Source organism: Falco naumanni, chromosome 7 (assembly GCF_017639655.2).
Source record: "Falco naumanni isolate bFalNau1 chromosome 7, bFalNau1.pat, whole genome shotgun sequence".
Taxonomy (NCBI): Eukaryota; Metazoa; Chordata; class Aves; order Falconiformes; family Falconidae; genus Falco; species Falco naumanni.
This window is the reverse complement of record NC_054060.1, coordinates 33,735,282-33,761,490: the sequence shown is the minus strand read 5'-3', so window position 1 is coordinate 33,761,490 and position 26,209 is coordinate 33,735,282. Positions and strand designations below refer to the sequence as shown.

General features: G+C 40.0%; 1 protein-coding gene across 2 annotated transcripts in view; it reads left to right on the top strand.

Moving 5' to 3' along the window:
- Positions 1 to 25,145, top strand: part of PELI2 (pellino E3 ubiquitin protein ligase family member 2) — a 78,603-nt gene extending 53,458 nt beyond the window's left edge. Inside the window, exons 3-7 of one of the 2 annotated variants that reach the window (XM_040601408.1) lie at positions 8,329 to 8,430; positions 15,178 to 15,375; positions 16,042 to 16,230; positions 19,146 to 19,614; positions 21,745 to 25,145. In XM_040601408.1, coding sequence (XP_040457342.1) covers positions 8,329 to 8,430; positions 15,178 to 15,375; positions 16,042 to 16,230; positions 19,146 to 19,614; positions 21,745 to 21,941 — 1,155 coding nt within the window. In that variant the 3' untranslated portion in view covers positions 21,942 to 25,145. Of the gene's footprint in view, positions 1 to 8,328; positions 8,431 to 15,177; positions 15,376 to 16,041; positions 16,231 to 19,145; positions 21,131 to 21,744 lie in introns of those variants that run through there. The other variant, XM_040601409.1, reaches the window with a different exon arrangement.
- Positions 25,146 to 26,209: the final 1,064 nt, after the last annotated feature.

Sequence of the window (26,209 nt, the reverse complement as noted above, 5' to 3'; positions counted from 1 at the left end):
ATGGAAGAAAATGGAAGGGGAAAGGAAAGGTTTTAAGGGTTAGAAAAGATGAGATAGGAAGGAAAAGGATTCTTGGGTTGATTAGGTAAGGGGTTGATTCACAACCACCAGAAGTTTGTGATTTACAAAAGAATTCCTCAGCTCCTGTATTGTATAGCTGTGCCTGTTAGTATAAACTGGCACCTATTTTGAGCTGCTTTTGATACTTTAAGTGGAAGAACTTGGGCTGCTTTACCAGGGCTGGGCAAGACTCCTAGGTATGAGATAGGACTTGGGTCTAGTAAGTGCCTGCAGCAGTGATGGTTTTGATGACCGGACTTTAATTTGTGCAACTTAGTCAACACCCACTATGCATTTTGAAGATGTGCTTTGAAAACTTGCTTTTGTCTGAGAAGTAGCCTATTCTACATTGTTCCCTGGAATAACAGCATGCAGTCAAGTGTCTGTCAAGCCTGACCTAGCTTTACAGTAGCTTATCTAGAAATACTTTTAGATCATTGCCTCCTTACTTGTTGCAGTACCCAAAATAGAGAATTATGAGAATGCATATTTTGATGCCTCTTCTGGAGAAAGGCAGTAGGCAACTGTATTGGCTAGTTGTCTATAATTGCACAGCAATGCAAATTCAGCACAAGGAGAAAATGATTTAACATCTGTCTGTTAAGTTGATAAATGGTAAATTGCTTTAGTAGCACACTACCTCATGTGCACTTGTAGCAGATGGCTTTGATGTATGCTAGAGACAAATGAGTTGTCCCTTCTGCCCACCTCCCTCCCCTGCCAATCTCCAAGATCAGCATGAAAGAGTACACAGGACAAACCTGTGAATGCTTTGAAAGCCATAAAATCTTGAAGTGTAAATAAGCTAGATTATTTGCTGAAACTGGTTCTGCATAGGCACTGAGCCCCTGTACCGTGAGTTTTGTGGAGGTGACTTGCATTCAGCAGATTGAAGATGGGTGGCTGCAGGTTACGTGCATCAACTGGTGTATTATGAGCAGGAGTGCCAATAGTGCCACATGTATCTAGTTTTAAACTGTTTTCTTAAATGTCAAGTATCTGTTGTCCAATAACTTGTTACATGTGTATTTTGAACTTTACTCGGTCTGTTTGTTAGTGCTTGGACCATTTAACAAATAAACAAAACTATCTGACACCAATGAGGAATTGGTAATGGTATCATAGTTAATTGGTGTTTCTCATGAGGCAATCATTGCTCTATTGAATTTACCATGTAGGAAAAAGAAATAATTTGCCTGTAGGTAGTTGCAGCATCAGTATATGTATTAAAAAATTGTCAGAATTTTGCACTGCGCTGTGTACAAAACTTTATTTCTTTATGGTGGCATATTCTACTTTACCTACATTTGCTGACTCTTGGTCTTTTTTGACCATTTCCTAACACTCATTTACTTGTCAAGAGAATATTGACAGCTGAAATTACAGACAAGGTGTTAGCATTGGTATTCAAAAAATGTGCGTGTGGATGTTAGTGCAGTTCTAATGTAGACACTTGTTTATAAGGGAAGGAAGAACGCGGCAGGATGGGCTTGTATGGAGCTGTGCAGGGAGCAGATGCAGACTTCTTAAACAACTGGGCCTGTGATTCTGGTTGGTACAGTCATTTCAGCCCCTCCTGTAGGCACATGAAACCCGTAAGGTTTCCATGATTGTCTTCTGTTTTCTTTGCAAAAGGCTAGAGGAAAATTATATATAATAGCTGTATCAATAGCCAGAGGTCACTGTAAATTTTCAGTGTTATTGAGCTCTAGTGTTACAGAAGCAGTGATTTGGGACAGTTACTGTTGGGTTTCAGTTGAGACAGAGTAAAATTGCAGACAGTCTTTAGTTAATGTTATATGAATAGACATTTGTCATAATTTGCTGGGAAACTTCCTAAGTGGACGCAGTTTTCTGATGTGGGCAAAATATCAGTGTGTCATGATCACGAGCTTTTGTTGTGTTTTCTTACGGTAACCTAATGTCTGCTGGCTCTGGCAGTCAGTCTGTCCAGAAATCCAGTGGAAATGTGATGTGTTCTTTGCTTTAAAAGGATTCCTTCCTTGCCAGCTAAAGCTTCCTTTTAAGTTGCAAGATCTTTTGTCTGACGTCCCTGAGTGTTTCTTGTGTTCTCTTTTTATAAAAGAAATTGAAGGCCAGCAGCCAAGTAAGAAAGCATTTAACTCATGAAGGCACTGCTGTCATTAATTTTAAACACGTCAGTGTGGTGTCGGTCAGCTTGACTACCAACAAAGAAAACTAAAGTGTTCCCATAAATCATTTTATTGTCCTAATCCAACCTAATTAACTAAACTAAACCTCTTATTCTAATGGAGCAGTCCTTCCTGTGAGACATCTGCCTCTCTTTCTTAATGGATTTTAGCCTTCACATCTACTATAGCACAGAAGAGTTGGTAACTGTAATAATGCTAAGTCCCCCCCGATCTTTGGGGAGCTAGCTAGGCACAAGTGGACTGTGAAGTCTAAATTGCTGAATGCAGAGCTTTTTTTCTTTTCTTTTCTTGGAAACATTGCTTGCAGACCAGAAAAAAAGCAAAATCTCCATTTCTAGAAGTGGATTAGACCTGCTTCCTGCAAGGCTTGTAAGCAGCAGCCTAAATGCTGTGAGAATTTTGGGATCTGCTTTTCTAGTTCATTGACATACTCTTTACATGGAAGGTTTGACCTAATATTGTTCTGTTAATGTAGTCATGCAGTGAGCACCTGACCTGTTCTTGAACTCTTCAGCTGAAGATGACTAAGGGAAATGAGCAACTTCATCAGTGTGCAGGAGAGCTGCAGCATACCAGAAGGTGCTTCTAGATAGGTGCTTCTGGCTGCGGGTAGATGTAAAATCTGTGTAGTATATAATGTAGAACATCTTCATAAAACAATTAGTATAATTTTGGGGGATGGGGAAAATACAAATGTGTACTTTGCAAGCCTTTCTTCAGGTCTGATCCTTAAGCCAGAATATTTGCTATATACCCTTATGTCTGTCATTGGTCAAAACAGTGGCATGCTTATTACAGAAGACAAATTTTAAGAATATACATTGCTTCATCATGGTGTGCAAAAAAAGGAGCTTTCAGAGATCTCAAAGAATAGCCCATTAAAAAGAGGAATGCAAGGAAAATGTGGCTTTTCTTGTTGTGCTTGGAGAAATCCAACATGGTATAGTTAACCTCTTGAAAAAGAATTCCATCTTAGGTCAGATGATTTTACGGGCTTTTCGTGTGCTCCTGAAGAAGGGGTGGTTTGCTGCTGTTTTGCCTCCTTGTGGCTTGTTGGTTGATAAAGGCATTTCTGGAGATGTTTGACACTGATCTGTCATTGTGCAACAAGAAACAAGTTAAAATTTTTCAGATGTACTGACCTTTCTGCTGTTTTCCAGGACAGTAGCCACCAATGTGACCAGTGGCTGGGAGAGAGGTGGCACTCAGTGGAGCTGTGCCATTCAGCACAGTGCATGCTCCTGGGTAACGCAGTGTTTGCAAATGTGGCAGTGGCATCACTGCCAGTCAGCTGGGCCTACGTCCAATCTGCTGAAGACTTATTTTTAGTTTTGTGTTCCCTCCTTTTTATCTATCTTTGCTAAAAAAGCAAAGTACTAAGAAATAACTGTTTCTTGAATGAAACCTTTGTGTATTCTTGTTCCCCATATCTGCAAGGTGGTTTTATATGTGGGGTGAGGGAATTCTACTTTCTCACTTCTTGAAATGGTGGTAAAACTGATAGCAGCTACCTTTCCAGGGCAGGGGTGTGAGCGGAGAGCAAAGAACTCAGGTGGGCTGGGATGTGCCAGGGGCTGGCTGAGTTGCTACATTGCTGCTGGGAAAGTAGTATTTATATGATCTTAGTTCCTCTGAGACCGGACAGATTTGTAAGCTCTAGCCTTTAGCTGCTGCTTTGGTGATGAGTGCAGAGTGCTGGAACAAGGTTTTGCTCTCAAAACAGAGGAGAGCAAGAATGAAAAGTGTATGTAAGGAGGCAGGGGGAAAAGCAAGGCTAAGTGTAATTCCAGCCATCAGAAAGGATATAACTAAAAACTTAAGCTACTAGCAAAGTGGTTTGTGTTGTTTTTTGTTTTTTTTAATATTTGTTTAGATCCTGTTAGCATGGGGGGTGAGACAGTGGGACTTCTCAGATGCAGCTCCTTTCAGTCTCTGATAAGATATGGTGGTTCTGATGACCCGAAATCATGGGAACGCTCAGGGCAGTGGGAGTGCCATGCAAGTGTGGGTAGCTGTGGGGTTTACTTCAAGTTATGGGGAGAAGAGCCTGCCCGCTACGGTAAACTGGCTCAATATGTAGTGAGGCTTGGAGCTGCTGCATGCTGTCCTCCAACTTTAAAGCCCTATGGAGATGGATGGATTACTGTGCAAATAAGAGCTCTGTCTTGGAAAGATGCTGTGGCGATCTGTCCCTTCATGCCAGGGATGTGGCACCTCAGGATTCCCTTGTTGCTTGCACTTGGACTTTTAAAAATTCCCCAGCCCCAATATGGACATAAAGCCACTAACAGTGGAATTATTCTGGACAAAATATCTTGCTGCTGTTGGTTGTTCACTCTGTTCCACCACGGGTTTTTTGTCAGTCTGTACTTCGCTATCTGTTTCCTCCGAAGGGAATTACTTGAATTCAGCAGCTTGAGACTCTTAACCATATAAAACTGTTGTGTAGGCGGCTGAATTCATCTCGCCTCTACCTCCCCACCAGCATTCCGGCTGGACAAGAGATGCCATATGCTATGGCTAGTCTGGAGCCACGTTTCACATTCATTGGGCAGGCTCAGGCTATATACATTAGGAAGGTTTTTCCAGCATTTGTTTCTGTTGGGAGCTGATTTAGGGTAGTGTTTTTCTCCTGTGCTGTTGATGACTTTCACTAAACTTTTAAGAACCTGGAAGATATGAGAGAACTGCTCTCAAATACACTGAAGAGTTTGGTGGAGTCTTGAGTATGAGCTTTGAAAATACACACTACTGCTCTGGTGGGTCTTTGCAGTCTTGGGGTGGAGGTGCAGAGACAGAGGTAAGGTTCGGTGCCTAGTTTTTGTGCTCTCATGTTTTAGTTCGTGTCTGGAAGGTGGATGTGGTGGTGTCCAGCCTGAAACTGAAGTCATCTGTTAAACATGTGATGCTGCTGTATGTCCCATGGGAGTCAAGGCTTTTTTCATCCCAACTTCAGTTACCACAGCAGTGCAGTTACATGACAGTATCAAGGTTTTTGGTGGGTGGGTGGGGTGTTAAGTCTTACTGGTAGAAAAAAGTCTGGAAATTTGAATGCTGAAAGCAGTAAAAAGGCAACCTTGCTATTTTGGCTGTTACAAACCAATTTTCAGAGGTTTGAGGCAATCACTCTCCAAACTTTTTTGGTACTTGTAGTATGCTTCAGTAGCTCCTCAAGCTGTCAAAATCCTTCATGACTTTGCTGTGGCAACACTTACAATGTTGTCTTATTGAGACACTTACCTTTCACTTGTCATAGTCATTGTGAATAGTTCTTCTGTTTTGTGTAGCTCCTCAAATACTGTTATTTTGTTGACTTGAAAGTGGCCAATTGTTTTGAGACGAGCAATTAAAATACCTGTATAATGTCTTTGAATTGGAGCAACTGTTGTTGCTGAGCAGACTGTGAAAGCACACAAGTTGAAACTTTTCTCATAATGTTCTTGGCTTTTTCAAAAAATAATTACACAATTCCAGGAAACTAAACGCAGCATTTCACACTAAAAGTAACTGGTTTTAAACAGCAGAAAACAAAGAGGAGGGGAAATAGGATGTGGAAGTAAAGTTGAGAGGGAAAGGAACACGCACAGAAAACGATTGACCTACCCTAGTATTTCAGAGGAGATACTGACCCTGGTCAGCCTCACGGGAATTATTAATATGTCTAAGCCCCAAGTTCTGTAGGTATAGGACATGACCTAACTAAAGAATTCTGGAAGTCCTTAAATTTCCCCCCTTTGGTTTTTCTATCTGGCCTTAAAACTTCCAGGTTTGGGTCTTGCCAAAATTTCCATTTGATCCAGTGTTTTGTCTAACAAGAGCATAAGCTTAGGGCACGTATCCCTGCCTGGGAATTTTACCCAGTTGCTGGTGGTCAGTGCTGACAGACTGGCTGGAGCTGAAGCCAGGACTGTTGTTAATAGCTGCTGATGGGCCTGTGCTCCATTGTATCTGCTGCTGCAACATGATTTTGTGGAAATTTCATGAAAACTTTGTGTGTGAAAGCTATTACTTTCTGGTGTTTGAAATTATGATTTATGATAATATGAATATAGATTAATTATTCCCATATTATGCTTAAAATGCAAGGTGTAAGGGTTTCCTGTTCATCACTATTTCATTTATATTCTAGGAACACCTGAGACCTGCTCAGGGCTTGAGACCCCCTTGGTAGTTGTCAAACTTTATACATGCTTCAGACCTACTACAGTTCAGTGTCCTACCATGTCACAAAGTGTTAGTGACTTCGTTTGAATTGCATCTCAAGATGCTCTTTGTCCTTGCAACATACTGCACCAGCATAATGGTTATTACGAAACACTGTAAATTTAAACTGGGAAGTTTAGAAACGGTGTACTGCTGATTACCAAATATGTTTACCTCACTTTTTGGCTGTTGTTATAACTGTTGGAATAAAATCAGGGAGACTAGACTTTATGGCTTTAAGTTTTGTTAAAAGGTTCCTTGCAGAAAAAGGTACTGGAAGGGACTGGAAAAGTCATCTTGCCTAACCCTTTGCTTCCAGTTATTCTCACCTAATCCTAACCTTTAGCAAGCGTTAGAGCTGCTAAGAGTTTTCAGCAAGAGGCATGTTGTAGAAGTAGTCTTTAATCTGTTGCTGTAAATGTATGAGGTTTACAAAAAATTCTTTTATTCTGTTTTTTCAATAGTTGTCAAATAGTTTTGCTAACCCTTAGTGGGCTTTTAGTATGCACATAGATGCGTTTAATACATCCAGCATTCAGTAAGGCTTAATGATTTAATTGATCTGTAACTTTGGAATAATTTAGACTTTTGTGAAGAGATGACAGACAGATGAGTAGGTTATATTTAGTTGCTTAGTTTAATCATCCCTATCTGTGAATTTTGTAGGTGTAGAGCAGCGTTGATGGAGCTAGTGAGAGAACCTCTTCTAGAAAATTAACCCTCCTTAGCAGAAAACTGGAGAAAGCTTTAATTAACCTATTAATTCAATACATAAGTGTCTGCAAAGTGTTTGCTGGGCAGTAACAGTCATTGCCTTTCATAAACGCGTGCAGTTATATGGACCTTACATTCCCTGTTAGATTTAGTTTCTCTGCTTGTTTCCCTCAATCCTGAAACTTTTACTAGTGCATGTGCATTGTGCAACTAGTGCAGCTACACTTTTGAGACACCGCTTAATCATTTGAAGTGAGTGTTAGTCTTTTAAGCCTGAGAAACAATCACCAGTGTCACAAAACTTTGTATGCTGAGTCTCTGAGGTTCTTAAAGGATTGTACTGGGCCCTGCTCTTTCTTACGGTTCTCTGCTGTGAGAACTCTGCTCTGTGTTTATTTATCAAGAAAAACTGTTTCTTGCTGTTTTCCTCTGAACTGGAACTGCTCTTGTGTTGGGTGTGATGCCTCTGTTTTGTTCTCTGAAGTAGCTGCTGGACTAGTAAAAAGGCAACTTAGAGATGTAAACCTGGGAAATCTTAACAAGTAAGGAATGCAGTCTCAGTCAGATATAGCAGAGTAACAGGAGTTGTCCTCTTCTAGTCTTATTTTAAAGTCTTTAGTCTGATCCATATCTACAGAGATCAGTTTCCTTTGATGGGTAGCAAGAAGTACCCTTCAATGAAGAAACCCAGGTTGAAAGTGCTCACGCTTTGTCACAATTTATGTAAAACTGCTTGGCCCTTTCTGATATAACTAGGAATCTTCTTAACTGTAATGATACCCCTGAAATCCTAGTGCTTTATACTGGAAATCAATTATACTGCTTACTTGCTTTAAAAACAAACCAAGGAACCCTAAAAGCCAGCTCTTTGCTGGGGTACAAGTTCCTATGAGGGTTAAGAACTTAATAGAATTTCAGGAAAAAAAACGCATGTGTTTGGAGTCTAAGCTATGAAAATTGAAGGTATTGGCTACTTCTGAACTAGAAACAAGTGTAGCTTGGTTTTTCATTAAAAACAAAAAAAATCCGATGGTATGTGTTTGCCCACCCTTGTAATAAAATGTTCTGATACACTGCTTTTCCTGATCATAGTAAAGGTGTTTATATAGTGAAATGAATTTGATTATTATATTTCTGTGGAGGCTGTGTATAATAGACATCTTTTTTTATTCAACAGGCCATCAGCTGTAAAGGTCAGCACAGTATCTCTTACACGTTATCCAGAAACCAGACTGTTGTAGTGGAATATACTCATGATAAAGATACGGACATGTTTCAGGTAAGACTCAATACAATACATGCATTGTTTTTTAAAAGCAACATACAGAATCACAGTTCTGCATTATATTCTTCTGCGTATCTTTGTGATCTGTGGAATTTCCGTGGTTGAACCCAGATGTGTTAATATGGGAGCACTTTGAAATTTTGCATTGTCTGCTCTTCTCAAGCCAGTGCCAGCATCTGTTAATATCCTTACTGCTTTCACAGGACTCTGTTTTTTTCTGCAAGGACAGTGTAGCAACTGTACAAATAGTACTAGAAAGAAATGTGTGCTCGGTTTGGATTCATGAATAAGCACAAGAGTACACCCTCCACCCTCCAGTTAACTAAGTATCTGGGGTAAAAAGGAAGTGGATAGAAGTACAACATGGGATGGGGAAGGAGGAAGGTAAAAGCCAAAGGTAGGGAGAGGAATGTGGGAGCTGTGCACTAAAGGAGACCAAACTAGTGACAGAATGATAAAGAAAACTGTTCCTGAAAGGTCTGCAAGTATATCAAATGGTGTAGGGGACTGTCTGTGCTCGGTTTCTCTAAGCTACCACCTGTGCAGCATGTTTTTGCTCTCTCCTGTATGCATTTGTGGTTTTATGCATCATCTAATATTCTGGTAAGCTAAGTTATTTTCTTATGCAATACTTTTTTTATTATATATAATGAGCGAGCAGAAATTCTGTACAAACTTAGACTTCAAGCTTGGAAAATACCCAAACACGCACAACCTTTTCCAGTCTGGACTAATCAGGTCTGTCTTGTCAGTGACCTCTAATTAGAGCATCTTATCATGAATTGTTATCCCTCCTCATTCAGTCTTTCATATTTAGAAGGGTCAGCAGTTGAGTCCTGTTGACAGAAGAGGAAATAGCTCTGTCAAGATGTCTTTGCTTCATATGGCTTCTGTTTTTTGCTCTATATAAAATTTTCCTAGTGTGATTTCAGAATGATTAGGTCCAAATAGAGATTGATTTAAAAAGTCTTGTTCATTTGCTGCTGCATGAAGGATCATACAGCCAGAGTGAAATGAAGTAGTGGTTTGGGGTTTTTTTTATGTTGACTAGTAAAAGCAAAATGTAACCCAATCTTCTGGGTTATTGTGTGATACTTGTTTATCTCTGCAAGATGCTTTTGTGCCTTGAGTAGCTCCAGTGAAAGTTTCCTGTATATAGATTTTGAAAAGCCATTTCTGAAAGTTGGAATTTTTCCACTTCTTGTGTACACCAAAACATGAATAAAGAGGTGTTGCAGACCAGTTGCTTTTCTGGGCATATTGTATAGACAGCTCTTTTCTTGATTGCATAATATCCTAGTAGTGGTTACAGGTTTTACCTGGGGGGAGTACTGATGAAGGATTAGGTAGGTTGGGATGCTCAGCTGCAACTCTAGTGAAATCAAGCAGCCTGAGGTGAGGAGATGAGGTGCAGGCAAAGCAATGCTCCACAGGTTGAAGCGACCCTTTAAGGCGGTAGGTTAAGGGAGCTAATTAAGGATGCTTTGGATCTAAAGCAGGGGTTTGGCTTGGTGAGGAATGGGCTGGTTAAGCATAGCATGGCCCGGCTAACGACTTATCTTCCCTTGCTTCCCTTTGAGATCCATTGATGCTCAATAGAGAATCAGCACAAGGTGGTACGCTGAGACAGCTTGGACCACGCTGCCTGACCCAGAGTCCTAACTGCATGTCCACAGCTGGCACTGGAGCATACATCTCTTACTGCTGCTTTTCCAACACAGATCATGCTGCCTTCTTCTGGCAGCTCTCAGGCACCTGGTGAAATGTTGCCGAAGTGTTAATTTTGGCCCATGTACTACTTCACCTGAGAGAGACATATTTCAGGCAATTACCTACCATATATTTGTACTTACATGACTGGTTTGGCTTGTAACAGGTCATACTATTCTATCTTAGTAATGCTTTTCTAGCTGAATCTTGTGTTTCTAGAGTATCTCAGTCCTTCTGGTGCCCTCTGAAATGAGTAATGGGTCAGGGTTAAGGCTTCCATATTGTTGAAATTCCTCTTTTCGTGCAGTCTGTTTCTTCTGTCTTGAGATGTGCAGACTGTCATGCTGTGACTTGATCTCAGCTTGACCTCAAGCACTGTCCTCGTTCATTTTTCCACACTCTGGCTGTTTTCAGAGGATTGTACTCCATGCATTGCCCTGGAGAGGCTGATAGCCGTGAGAATGGGAAAAAAGAATAGTCTGGTAGAGTATGGCAATATGCTGCTGCTCAAGTGATGCCAGAGAGCAGCTGAAGAGGTTTCTGTTATTTAGATACACCACTAGATTTTTAATTATTCTCAGTAATCTTACTGTAGGCAGAGCAAAGTTACTTGAGGATCATTTTGTGCAGCCCTGTGGTACGTGATGACAAATTAAGTGCTGTTTGTTGATCCACGGAGTAAAGTCTTACTATTGATCAAGCATCACTTGGATAGACAATCCCTGAAGGTTGCTGTTTTGTTTTCAAATAGGTTTTCCTGGCTTTTGTAGAATGCTAACAAGGATGTGGAAACTGAAAAGGGAAGGGATAACACCTGGACTACAGGCTTATCTTGAGACATGAGGCCCCTGCTTGGCTGCTAACATGTAATACCTTGGGCAAATCACTTAGGTGTTATTTTTTTAATCTGTCATCCCCTCTGTGAAATGGGAGAGCAGCACTGCATGACTTCACTAAAGTAACCACAGTAAGCAATGTGAGAAGCTTAGAATGCCAGTTGTTAGTAACACTTGAGTCAGTGGGACCTGAAATGAGGAAAAGGGATGGCAGAAGTCTGTTTTCTTGGTCAGGGTACCATTTCTAACCTGTGAGAGCTGAATCTATTGGGTTAGAGCTGATTTCCTGTGAAAATGAGGGAAATTCACAGTTCACAAAAAAGCTGTCGCCTTTTTCCTTCTTCCACTCAGAATCTCTCAGTCCTTTTTCTTTGAAGGAAAATAAGAAGTGTTGGTGACTTGTATTCTGCAGTTTTTCCAGAAACAAAAAGGAAAGTCTCGAAAATTTGAACCCAGAATAGCTCCTTATTTTATGTTTTCCAATCTTACAACCAAGAAGAAACATGGGAGATGCTTGTTGGAAGTAAGGCATATATGTACAGGGGCCAGTAAGGAAATTCAGAAGGCATTGAAGAGCAGTGTTCAGGCTGTCTAAATACCAAATGTTCTTGACATTTTCCATAATAAAATGTAAATGACCATATTTTCACGCACGTGGTTTGAATCACCATGCACATAGTCTACCTGCCCTGCCATGCAGAGAGACATCATTTGTTAACCATGCAGGTTACATGCATATTCAGTAGACGCATGATGAAGTTTCATATAGGAGTAGTCCTACCCCTGTTCTTCTAGTAGCTTTTGTCTGAAAATAACAAGAAGAGTTACTTACAAGTAAGTGTACTCTTAAGAGTGTTTGAAAATATTACTTAAAAGTCCTAGCTAGGAATGGTCTTGCTTCTTGAAAGCTGGAAAAAATGCAGAAATGGGTGCTCTTGTCTTTCCTACTTGCTAATATCTTGGTCAGTCAACTGACAAGCATCTGCTGGATCACTTAAAAACCCAAACAACAAAACAAAACCAAACCTTCACAGCTTCCTGCTTTGGAAGGTTGTCCTGGACATCTCATACGATTCTGTTCTTATGTCCTGTACTGGTTTGGGGAATAGTCGTCTTTTCTTTATTCCTACTGTATTTACTGAAGTATTGTTCTACTGTATTGTGTGTGGTTTCGTTTGGGGTTTTTTAAATGTAATTCTATAGTGAAATTTGTGTGCAAATTCTACTATTTACTTTTGTCGTAGTGACATCAATTGGATTTCTTCATTTAATAAAATGAATGTACTAACGTGTTCCATCTGGCATCTCCTGAAGTCTGTATGCTGCAGTATCTATATGATGATGAAAATGAAGATTTTCTTCAGAGTTTAGTAACCATTCTGTTGATCGTACGTTGGTTTGAGTAGAACCTGTTCCTTCATGACTTGCTTGCATGAGAATTGGTTGATTATATCTATTCATACCACTACAAGGAACAAAAATGTGTAGCCTGTACCCTAAATAACTACAAGTTTATACAAGAAGCAGGTACATTCAATATGAAGAATTGATTTATTACACCACCACCACCCCCAAGAACAGCCCTTCAGAAGATGCATGGTCCACTTCTCTCTATCAGACTGAAATTCTGTTGAAGTCCAAGAATCTGCTGCTGTTAAATTATCTGCTGGCAGGTTGTCTGGTTTTGCCTTGTCTCAGGAATAAATGTTTTCAACAGCACTTCCTTGATTGACGGTGCACACTAGCAAACTGACTGCCTGGCTTTTACGTAGCCTTTAACAATAACCTGTAGTGTAAACAAAAACTGTCTTATGCATCATTTGGAAGATTTATGGTTTGTTATGGGAAATTAGTGAAATAATATGTAATATGACACAGTTAACAAGAAGAGTTGCAAAATACAACCTAAAATTCCTAGAAAGAAGTCTTCTGTGCTATAGAGGAGAATAGAAGAAATGAGTAATGAAGTCTGAAAAGAGTAGCTTTGAATAATGCAGTTAGGTCTGTAGTGGCTGTAGGCTGACTGCAAAATCAGATGAGTTAAAATTTTTTGTGGGTAAATGTCGATAGCATCAAGTTCTTCATTTGTTCCTGAGGGGCTTTCTTTTCAGGTGATCTCAAACCCAATATCTTGATTTGATAGGGAGTGTGAGGAAACTGCTGTGTTTTGAAATCCACTTCTTAAAATAATTTCTGGTGTTGAAATGTAACACAATACATGAGACTGATCCTCTAGAAGGCTTTTTCAACAGGAAAAAAAATCCAACAAAAGAAAACCAAATATTTACAATATTTGATGTTGTATAGACATACTTGTGACAAGCAACAAAGTGATTTATTTATACATTAAAAGATTGTGTGATCTCAGATTTTAAAAACCACATAAAAGTTTTTTATATAGATTATAATGCTTATATCCAAACGTATTTGGGTTTTATATAGATGTATTAGTATGACATAAGGAAGACTGGGAGCAAACTCTCGCGTGTTTTGTTGTTCTTTAGTGAAAAATAAGTTTTTTCTCTAATTGTATCGAAAAGCTTTGAAAGAGTGATGTATTGGAGAGACTGCAACAGGCAGAAGCTTGTTATGAACAAATTTATTTCATGTTCGTTATTCATTATCCTTTAAGAGACTTCACATGCAGATGGTGTATAGTAAAGAGTTATGAATAAGCTTCCTGCTGCTGGTCAGTGCTGATTCCTAGCAGGAATTACATTGGATGGGAAATAGAAGCCTGTTAGAAATAGTCCTGTAAAAGGCAGAAGAATATAGCTTTAAGTTTTAGCTTCAACTTGTCAAGTTATATAAATCAGAAACATCCTGTATTAAACAGTTTCTAAACTCAGTCTCTTGGGTATTCCACTAGTCGCTGTACTTTCGAAGGGCACGCTTTTGATTAGGCCTTTTTCAGTATTTCCTTGGCAGTTTATCTGGAGAAAGTAACTGGATGTGTCACCTAAGACATGAATTCCAACATGTGTTGGAGTTGCACAGTGCTGCAAAGTAGAACAGAAGACAGAAGAGAAGTGCGGGAGAGATCCCTGTACTGTTGTTGTCAGTTCAGTTGTGATAAGGGTTAAGTATTAATAATACTGCTTTCCTTGACTCTTGAATAATGTTTCTTTACAGCATATTTAGTCTGCAGAAATGTTTTAGTGATGGAACCATACATGTCTTCCCATAGCCGGCAAAGCAAGAAGCTAATAGTTTCTTGGGGGAGAATGAGAGTGTTCAGTGAGGAAGTTATTTTATGTGAACATAGATGCCTGATATTGAAGGCAGTGGCAGTTTCATGTGAAGAATGTTCTTTATTTTCTTCTGTTTGATCACAGGTTGTCCGTAAAATGAATACTCTGTTACACTCCTTGTTCCTCAGCTCCACTTTGCAAGTTGTGTGCAAAGCTGGTGTAACACTAATTTGCCTGTAGAAGTATTGGTGAAGTCTCACTGTGTATTTGGCAGTCAGATCCCTCCCTTGGTTTTGTAATAGTTTTCTGTTCTAGGTGCCTAGATATTTCCAGTTTTAGAATTAAAACTTATAGAAGGCAAGATAGAAAAATATTCTTGTGTACTGATGAGCATTATTTCTGCTGAAGAAAGTTTTAAAATTACTTTAGTCATACATGTGCATGATCAGGAATAAATTTAATCATGTGGTGGGTTTTACCTGAAAACTCTTCTATTCTGGAACTACAAATTATGAAAACATGAAGGTGAGTAGATTTTTGTTATGATGTATCAAAATAAGAGTTCTGGTCTAATAAGTCCTGTATTTTCATGGCAAATTAATTTGGAACTAGAAATACGAATAAAGCTTGTCATTTCAAACTAGTGTTTTCTTAATTGACAGAATACAGTGGTAAATAAATTGCTGTGGTTGGATTATTAAATAGCAAGGTGATAATACTTTCATGTTACTGGCAATACTTTGTCAAATTAATTGCAGCTGTGTTCGGCAAGCATGTACATCAGTTGTAGTAAGTGAAAATTTGTCATGCCATGTCAGTGGTGTATTTCTGCCTCGGACAAATGTGAAAATACAGATTAGGCTCTGGTTGGATCTTGCCATCCGGAAATTCACTAGACAGGAGTTTACTGATGTCATCAACATTAACTTGGCAAAATTGTGTCCTTAATGATTGATATTTTTATGGCTTCTTCTAGTTACACCATTATCTTAATTCTTTTGCAGGTTGGGAGGTCAACAGAAAGCCCCATAGACTTTGTAGTAACAGATACTATTTCTGGAAGTCAAAATAATGATGAAACCCAGATTACGCAAAGCACCATATCCCGTTTTGCATGCAGGATTGTTTGTGACAGGAGCCCGCCATATACAGCAAGAATTTTTGCAGCTGGATTTGACTCATCTAAAAATATATTTCTTGGTGTAAGTAAATTGTTATCTATGAACATACCTTGGGTGTTTTATTCAGTTACTTTCAAGCCCCAGAACTTCCTTGTACTAGTTGATAACTTACAGTGCCGTTAGACTTTTATTACTCCAGTGTGCTAGCTGCAGTGTTAAGTAGAAACTGCAGTTTTATGTGCCTGACTTATTACCAGCAAGGACTCATGGTCATAATTGTCTTTAACAGCAAAGCTCTACTTCAGTAGCTTACTGAATTTTCTTTAGGTTTGTTTGACATATTCTTGATAGTCATTGGGAATAAGCCACTGTTGCAGTTCTGAACGCTGAAGACCAAGGAGCACACCAGCTGCATTACAGAAAAGGATGTGCCCATTGCAGTGGTAATCTATTTACAGTAGTTAAGAGTATGCTACTGACCCTTGAGGCCTTAACTCTTACTTGACCTGCGAGGTTTAAAATAATGAGTTTAAAATAATCATATTTAAGGGAGAATAGTAATTGAAGATGCATAAGCAAAAGATGTTACTGCTCTGGCACAAGGTATTCTTAAAAGTACTTCTTTTGTAAATCTATGTCTCAGCACTGCCAGCTGGTGAGGAAATGTTGCTTTTTAGACAGTGCTAGTAAAACTTCAGTCCATAAACTTTAGACAAACTTACTTTCCTGGGTGGTTGTCACATGCAGGAAAAAGCGGCAAAGTGGAAAAATCCTGATGGCCACATGGATGGATTGACAACTAATGGGGTGCTGGTCATGCATCCAAAAGGAGGGTTCACGGAGGAGTCTAAACCTGGAGTTTGGCGGGAGATCTCAGTCTGTGGTGATGTGTACACTCTCCGGGAAACCAGATCTGCTCAACAAAGGGGGAAACTGGTAAGTTGAAAGTAACTGGTAATTAAAATAAGGGATACTGTTTTTTCTGGCATGGAGACAGTCACAGTGTAACTGCATAGTAATAGTGCTGTCCCTGACTAGTGGGCACTGGAATCTGAGTAGGTGTGTGTTACAGTAGATTCTGTGCTGCTATTCTGTTCTGCTTATACAGGAGAATACTCTTAAGTTTTCTGCTAATGTCACTTTTGCAACTGAAATAGCATAGAATGTAAAAGCTAAATAAACTTTGCTCTTCAATCTCCATCTTTGAAATGTTCTGCTGGGACATGGGGAAGTTACTGCACAGGGAGCTGTCTTTTGCAGTACTATCTTAAAATGAAGAATCCACTTGCGTGCAAAACAAGTTTGGATAATGCAGCCTCTGTTTTATTTACCTGCCACTAGGAAGGTAAGAGAAGCCCTGCTAAGTCTATTCCTATTTTATCCTGTGAAGAGGGATGGGCTTTGCCTTTACCAGAAGTGAAGAGATTCTAGCTGCCAGAGACCTGTGGCATACATAACCAGGAGAAGGGTTCCCATGAAAGCATGTGTCCACTTCTTCACAGAAAATGAGAGGGAATTCCTATAGCAAGTCCTTTCTTTCCCCTTCCTAAGACCTGTGGGGCCTACAAAAAAAAAAAAGCTATCATCACTCATCTCTTCCCCCCTGGCCCCAGCCTCAAATTGCAGGGGAGGGGGTGGTTGGAAAATCAAACACCACCATATAAAAGTAGCCCAGCAAAGTACAGTTTTCCATATTTCCAGTAGGGCAGATGAGCCTCCCCAGGAGTTGTCTTTGTCTCTGGGTAGGTTAGAATGCTGTCTTCCCTGCAGAGCTGGAAAAACCCATTCTCCCTTCTGTTAGGGTTCAGGAAGTGAGAGGATGTTCAAGGGGCATCTTCATAGCACCTGAATATGCCCCTTTTGTTTTGCAACTTTTACCACCCAGCTGCTAGACTTCAAAGATAAGAAAGTGTGCATGGTGGGGAGAATATCCTTCTCTTTTTCCATGCCAAAGTTACTTTTGTGCTGCTGCTGCTGTGAGTTCCCATTAGCTTGACTGTGTTAGAGGTATCCCACATACTCGTGCTGAACTGACTTTCCAACTTTACCACTGGCTTTGCAGAAAACTGCTTAAAGGAGTTGGGAAAATGTGGGCTGACTATTTTGTTCTGGTCTGAGCAGACAGCCTGCAGTACATAAATTGCTTTGTCACTTTAACGGTGGCAGACACATCGCCTTGGGGACTGGGGCAGATGATGTTGCAGTTGCGCCCTTTGTACGTGGTTAGCAAAACACCTTTTTAGCGCTGCTAAAGAAAAGCATACTAAAACAAATCCCTTTCCCTGCATCCAAAATTACTTGAATGTTCATTTAAATAAAATTACATGGCACACTGGTATTGATGTGATCAGTGTTCGTTGATTGGGTTCATAAAACCAAATGCACACTGTATAATGAATTGAACGTGTTGCATACGAGAGCGCTTTTTGCTTTACTGTTTGTGAAGGAATTAACCGAAAAGTGCATCACATCAAGGCTTCTCTCCCACAGCTGCATTTTTTTTCTGCTAGAAGTACTTGACACTGGTGACCTGTAGTCTGTATTGTAGCATCTAGGTGTCTTGTACAAGGATGATCCACAGTTCGTCTGTAGATTTAAACTGATCTAAAATGTAAATGCCAAATTGGTTGTTATTCATACTATTTTTTGGCAGATGTGATGATTTCATGTGACCTACTTAATGTATTTATTTGTGTTTGGGTATTTATTTTGCTTTAGTGGTATTTTCTGTGTACTTGCTATGTATAAAGGCAGGCAGTAGGTCTGTTTTCTCCTTAATTTCATAAAGAACCTTTTTAATATATATTCATCGTTACTGAACTGGTAGCAATAGTACAAGCTGATTGTTTGACATGGCTGAATCATCTTTATTTTAAGTATGCATGTTTGGCATAATCCCTTGAAAATATTTTAAGTATCTGCATTTAGTCAGATAAGAGGAGTCTTTCGGCAGTGCTTGTTGGGGCTGTATTTGCATGGAATGCTTCATTAAATAAAGGGCCTAACTAGTTGGGGTGGTTAATTGTTCAGAAGTTGAACCTGTGTGGCTTCAGTTGGAGAACCTGTCACTTGAGAAATTTAACTGGTAATTCACTCTGCTGTAATCCACTGTGATGTACCTGTGCATGTAGCTAGATTTGCATTTGTCATTTATCCCTAATGGATCTGTGGAAGAGTTTCACTGTTGATGAGGTGCACTGTGGGAGTTCATGCTTCTGCAAAATGCTTTACAGTTGCTACAAGCTAAAAAAAAGGGGGTTTATCTGAGTGGCAGGACAGCTGGTCTGTCCCAGGTAGCACTTTTTAGTCCAAAAATGATCATCTGCTGCATGAGCAGCCTCTGCCAGTCTATGTGGGCAGAGAATTCCAGGTGAGCAATCTGCTAATACAGCCCTTAAGGAATGGCAAGTTTCCTCTTCAGTCCATCATGCCTTACCTTAAATGTGATAAAAACATACAGAGAATCAATGATAGAGAGGAAAAAGTAGCATGCTCAGAGGTAGGTAGGGGGTATTTATGAAGGCATGAGCAATTACTAATGTAACACCTTTCCCAAAGAATTACAGGCAGGGAGACCTGTCTATAATAATTAGTACTGCCATAGCATGTAACAGTTGCAAATTTAGGATCTCCTGTACAAGCACGGGATAAGAGACCAATGCTCATTATACTCTTAAATACAAGATAAGAGACAAGAGATGGATTCGGACAAATGGGGGGCTGCGAGGAAACGATAAGGCAAAATTAGGCAGCAGGCTAGGGAGGGTAATGATTTGATGAGAAAGACAAAATGCTTAGTTGTCTGTAAAAGCTCTCAGGTTTAACCACTTACCCTTGTGTTCTGCCACTAGGTAGAAAATGAGACCAACGTCCTGCAAGATGGCTCTCTCATTGACCTGTGTGGAGCCACCCTTCTGTGGAGAACGGCAGATGGACTGTTTCACACTCCAACTCAGAAACACATTGAAGCTCTGCGACAGGAGATCAACGCTGCCAGACCACAGTGTCCTGTTGGGTTAAACACTTTAGCATTTCCCAGCATCAACCGTAAAGATGTGGTAGAAGAGAAGCAGCCCTGGGCATACCTCAGCTGTGGTCATGTTCATGGCTATCACAACTGGGGACATCGCAGTGACACAGAAGCCAATGAGCGGGAGTGTCCTATGTGCAGAACCATTGGCCCCTATGTGCCTCTTTGGCTTGGCTGTGAAGCAGGCTTTTATGTGGATGCTGGTCCTCCAACTCATGCTTTCACCCCCTGTGGACATGTGTGCTCTGAGAAGTCTGCAAAATACTGGTCTCAAATCCCACTGCCTCATGGTACTCATGCATTTCATGCTGCCTGCCCTTTTTGTGCAACACAACTGTCTGGGGAACACAACTGCATCAAGCTAATTTTTCAGGGTCCAATTGACTGATCTCACTTTGCAATGACCACAATAACAGTTTCTTTAACAATTTACTGTGAAGATTTTGCCACTAACTCTAGATTTTACCTTTTTTTATAATGTTATTAATCGGGTGGTAGGGTGGGGATGGGGAACTGCCAAGGAAATTGTGAGGAACTGTGGTGGAATTGGGATACATTGATACCTGGAACTTGACAGATATCAGTGGTGTTGCATGCTCAAAAGCAGCATATTCATGAAGTCTTCTTGGTCAAAGTGTAGTATATTTGTAATCTTTTTATTAGTACCCTGGCTCAGAAAAAGGTGTCTTAATGATTTTTTTAAGCTAAGATTTTTTAATGGAAAGGTTTTTTCCTCTAAACTTTGACAAGCCTTTAAAACCTATTTTTCAAATCTAGAAGGAACATACAGAATGTAACTGTCTTTAATTTGCAATATAATTTAACTTGAATAGTTTCTCAAGGAGCTAATACAGAATGTGTGGACAACCATAGGTGAATGTTCACTAGAGGTAATTGGATATGTAAGAGAAAAATTAGCTGCCTAAATTGTAGAGTATAAAAGCTATTAAAATATCTATTATGGTATAACACAGCTGGCCAAAAAGGCATCAAAGATTACTTGAAACTGAGGAAATCCTGTTGGCATTGATTTCCTTTCAGTGTAATAGATATCCACTGTTCATTGTGTATGGTATGTGGCTGGTTTTTTCTTTCTTTTTTTTTTTTCTCCCCTGTTTAACCTGCATCTGGTGAAACTGCTTTACTTTTTTACATACTTAGTTCTGGTTTTTAAGCCGATGTTCTGTATATGTGTAGTCTGGCCTTTTTATTTCTGCTTAACTTCGCTTGCCCTAACTGCTCCTTGCATGCCCGGGACCATTGGGTTAATTGAGATGTAGCGAGCATTTTAAAAACTGTATTAATGAAGGGGCAGTGCTGCAGCAAGACAGAAGGTTTAGGTATGTGTAACTTACACAAAACTTACTTACATAGACCTGAATTCAGGAAAGCACTTAGTATGTGTTTAAATATAAGCCCACGGATGGGACTGTTTAGATTCTCAAGTGCTTCAATGGATTGTGGTTATATGCTATTATGTTTTGAAATAAAAAAGCAATTAAAAATGCTTTTTTTTTTTTTAAGCTCACTTACTAGCCAAAATGCTGTAAGGAGAGCAGTCGTTTCTAATTCAGCTGAGTATTTTTGTTGAATTTTCAACTTGCTGCCATCTGTCACCTTTTTTTGCAGATTGAGATGTGTTTGTATCCATTTTTTAAATGTTTGCAAATCAAATAACATGCAAGTGTAATCAAATATATGCACCAGGGTGGTACATCTGAAGTGGATCACTTGAAATTCCTGACTTGAAGAGAGCTGATAAATGTTTACTATGGAAATAATTAAATCAGAATTTCATGAGATGTACCCTGCCCACTGTTAGTTTCATTTCCTACAGAAAGATAACTCTTTGATTTGTGGGTTTTTTCTTTTGCTTTCTGTACTCTTGGTATCTGAGGTATCAATCTATCCAGGTTAAAAAAAAAAAAATGGGAGAAAATTATAATATCTCTAGATGAAATTGATCATTCAAGCTCAGTTCTGTTTAATCAACTATAGCTTTTTGCTATATTTGTGCCCTTTGTATAAATACATAATTTATATGATTTTAATATATTGTGTATATATACTTGAATTGGCCTGTTCATATTTTGGTTGTAAAATTGTTTTATAGTTAACCTTATAAACATTTTACATGTTCCTTGCCAATGGTGATGGGACGTACTTTGTCTGCTGCTGTTTTTAATATAATTTTGCTGTATAGATTTTCAGCATTTTAATAATTTGAAAATAGCTTTACTTTTCTTTTTATGCTTTTGCTGTTAAAAAAGAAATTTTGCAGCATTTTCTCTAAAAATCCCAGACTGTACAGTTTTTGTCCCAGTCAGTGATTGGAAATAGGATCGATTTTGTTAACCTAAAAGTATACGCTTCTTCCTAGTGCCTTTTCAATGAGATGCTCTTATGATTCTGTATTCCAGGTCCTTACTCCCACAAGACAACCTTGTGGCTAATCTTCATCAAGAGTGGCAGCCCAACCAGATTGGGAAGAAATGCCTTTGGCCTTCAATTCCTTGTCATGGTTTCTGTCATAAATGTGAAGGTGCCTCTTCTTTGTTTATATTCAGTACAAGTTCCTCAGGTCCCACATGCATACTGCAGCATTATTTCTATTTAGCATATACCTCATCTGTGAGAGGCAGTCTCACCTCCACCTCCTTCTTACTGGACTCTGAAATACTTAACTTTGTTTCTCACAAGAATTGCTATGAAAGCAGGTTTTCAGGAAATGTTCCTCGTTGAATTAAGGCCATGAGCTGTGTGGTAAGGCTGGTGGTCAGAGGTCTCGAGCTCCACGTACAACATCTTCGCAGGTCAGGTGTGGCAGCTGTGTTGCTGAGCGGGTCAGGACTCGCATGCCTAGTCTCCCTCTGAGCATAAACAGGTTGTAAACGCGCAGGTTCCCAGGCACCTCCACTATCGAGCTTCTTTACTTTCTTCCTTTGCCGTTTAATTGCTGCTTCAGGGCTTCATATAGCTATACCCTGTGCAAAGTGAACGTACAGTGTTAGAAGAATCCTCGCTGGAAGGACTAGGCCACCTCTGGTTGTGTTGTTTGGCTTGCGTGAAGTGGAAGACTGGCTAATGATTTGTATCCAAGGGAAGTGTCTGTTTGAAAGACTGGTGTTTGAGAGATTTTTTGTTTGTTGTTTCCTTTGCTGTCAGCAATTCTGTGTAACGCAAGAAATACTGCAGGAAGGAAAACTCTCGTCTTACCTGGGAAACAAATTTCCACAGTTCCCTTCGCATGAATCCAGGTACTTTTCCCTTAACCAGTATTCAAATCTAGGGTGAGTCCCGCAGAGCTGGATTTACTGGGAAGGCAGAAGAGTTTGTAGCATTGTTTTTCTCAAACGCTACTGCCACACGTGCTGCTCTAAGTAAATGATGGACCATTTGGCTGCTTAGCCCTTTTCTCCTTCCCTCGTCTTGGTAAACAAACACCTTCTCTGGTCTGGTAACTCAATAGGAGAAAGTAGTTTCTGGATAAATAAGACTGGTTCTGTTTGGTGTAAACTTGAGAACAATACACAAACTTTGTTTTGAAAGCTTATTTTGTGATTTCAGTGTTAGGATATTTCTTGCATACCATTTCGAATGCTGGCAATGTATTCTGTAAAGATTTTTTTTCACTTGTTATTGTTCGTTCTATTTGAATGCTTCAAAACCAGCTTTGACTGTGAAACTTTGAGCTAAAAGTATTTTTCTAGTCTGATCTTTATCAAAAAAAAACAAAAAAACCACTGTCACATCCATGCATGCTGGAGCTGTAACACTTTGCTTCTTCCTGGCAGCTTTTTGATGGAATGCTGAAGTCTAAATAGATGACTGAGTGGTAAGGGTTGTTCTTATTTTGAATCATGGTCCAAGTTGTACAAAAGAGTTAGCATGATACTGCATTTTAATAACAAATTTTTTCAAATGTGGTCACTTTGTACCTCACGGTACAGTGGTGGTACTGTACTGGCAGAGTAATTAAAGGAGGATTACGGATTTTTTTCTTTGTGAGAGTGGGAATGGGGCTTAGAAGAAACAAAAGCCATTGTCAGGCTGGTTCTGGTGGGGACAGATCCACCTTGAAGAAAAGGCATGCCAGGGACCGATCAGAAATGTGATTGGAGCTGTTCCTGCTTTCAGACCTGGTTGTGGCTCTAAAAAGAACCCTACTCAGTTTGCTAGCAAGTGCCAGGATGATGTGGAAGGGCTGTGATCTTCCCAACCAAACTCTCTGGTGTTTTAAAGGCAGTTCCTGGAATTTGAGGGTTCTACTTCAGAGCCTGAGTGAGGAGCAGAGGTGCTGAGTGTGCCATTGTGAGTAACTGCAATAGTCTCTGACTAGAACTTACTTATTTTTAATTCCGCACCCTACCCAAAAGAAACTGTTGCTTTCAGCTGTGGTGACTTTCCCTTTGGTGGTGTTGCAGTAGCAGATTGCTTTGCTTGCCATTTTTTCATTCTTCTGGAAGTGGAAGGAAGCTTCTCCAAGACCATGTTTCTGCTTATCCAGCTCATAGTCTACACTTTTCTGAGGTCAGAGAACTGTTGGTAGTGATCGTCATGAGAGCAGATAGAGGCATTTAAATGCATTTTTTTAAAGTGGTAGGAAAACCAGCCTGGCTTGACTTTTGCTTAAAGTTGAGTTGGGCTGTTGTAAAGAGCTGTGCTTATCTGTTCTTTGCGAAGGAACACTCTGCCACGGGTGGTTAAGTCTTGTTTTTCCTGAGACTGTTGTTAACGTGCCACGTGGGATGCAAAATGGCATAGATGGGTAGAGCTGTCAATCGGAACAGGGAGGAACAGAAGTCTGTTAGGTGACTGAGCTGAGTAGGTGTGGACAGCCCAGCTATTCTGCAGTACTCTGGCCAAGGATTCCTCCTCCTCGTTTGCTCAGTTTTCAGCCTCATTTGTTCAGTTTTCAGCCTCTTGTGAGTTCTTGGCTCCTCTCATTTTCTGTTTGTCTGTGTAGTTGTAGGTAAACAAGTAAATAAAAAGCTTGGAAAGAAAACAAACAAGGAAGAAAATTAAAAAGATACCTTCGGGCTTGCTAATCTCTGAGGAAAATATAAATTGGAGTTGCAAATATCTTCTGCAGGTTTTCTCAATGTTTTGATTTTTTTATAAGCACTCTTCACAAGTCTTCACGCTTGGTGTTGTGAATTGAAAGGAAAAACTTAAAAAGGTAAGGCTGTGTTTTTGGGGGGTGGGTAGTTTCTAGGATGAAGATGCAGTAGTTGTGCAGGACCTGTGGAAACTCTGTGCCCTAGTGACTGCAGCTGGCACTTCGGTCTTGAGCTAACAGTAGAGTCAGCCCTGAGAGGTGAAGCTAGGGCGTTCTTTTTTGTGTCTATTAGAGTTTTCATTTATTGGCAGCAGAACAAAACTGTGAGTCGCTTGGATAACCAAACTACAGATTAAACTAGTGACTCTCAAGGTTTCCTTTTAACAGGGCATATTTATACGTTCCTGGTGGGCAAGCCAGTCTTCAAGTCACCTGGAAGTCCCTTCTGTTTGTCACGGTGATTAGGGATGGGTATCACTTTCCTCTTGGATTAAATACATGATGGAGAGGCCTGGGAGGCTCTGTGTGACACAACTGTAGGAAAAGTCTTGCTCACACAGTGAGTCCTGTATGATGGAGAAGTGATGTTTACCTTTAAACAGTGTTAGCAGCTGTTGAACTGCTGGGTATATTTGTAAAATTGGTCTTTTATACACCATGTGAAATGGACTGAAATAATTTCTTTGCTGTTGTACCTGTGGAAGTACAAGCCATTTTACAGGAAAAAAAAAACTATAAAAAAATTAAAATATTATCTCAGTATTGTTGCAGACTCCTTCAATTTTTTTCCCCTGCTGGTTGGTTGTCAGGGTTTAACTTTGATTTGCAAAAGCATATAAATAACTTAAACAGTTTTTCCTACCCTTTTATCCCCTTTCTACTACTCAACAAACAAAAAGCTAAGCCTTTGAGGATTCGTAAGTATTCAAGGTAGTGGAGCATATTCAGGTGTGAGTGCCCTGAAATTTCAGTTAATTCACTTCCCTGATTTTTAAATTGAACTGTTTGTTTTCAGTGCCAACTGCCACCTTGCAGTGTTAACATAATTGCTAAATAAAAGCAATTTCCAGGAATAACATGCTTTGTGACTCTTAAAATTAATTTCCATAATGGTAATTCAGTGTTTTGTTTGCATTCGTGTATTCATCCCTTTTTGTATGCAATCCCTGTGAGTACGTAAGCTTCTTTTTTTTTTTTTTTAAATGAACTGAAATGAATTGTCAGCCTTTTTTGGTAAGTAAAAAAAAAAAAAAAGTTGCTGTGAGCATACGAATGGGAAATAATGATATCTGTGACTTTTTCTAGATGTGGTTGTCTGTTGGCTGGCTGTCGGGTCTTCCTTGTAATTGAAGAGTTCTAAATACTTTCTGGGGAAGATGCTCCCAGGCAAAGGGCTGGGGGGAAGCTTTGGGTTATTTGTGTGTAACTATATCCCCCTATCAGTGGACAAGTAAGCCCTCTTTCCTCTGGGACCGTTGCTGCCTGTGTGGGGACCGGCTTTGTTTCAGGACACCTTAGATGTACTCAGGGCAGTGCTGGGCGGGTGCTGGTAGATGTGGTCGAACCAGTCTCTGGGTTTCTGAGCAGGGATTCTGTGCTCCAAGTGCAGGGCACGGGTGAAGCACGGCTGTTCATACCTGACCAGAGGTAGGCAGGATCCCATTTTGTTTAAAAACAGTTGGAGGCAACCTAAGAGAAGCAGGTCTGCTGCGGATGCCGGTGCGGGAGAGGTTTCTGCTAATCCTTGGGGGAGATGAGCCTTCAGGCAGGAACAAGGACAGAGGGAGGAACAGGCAGCGTTCAGAGCTGAGGTGGTCAGTGGTTGT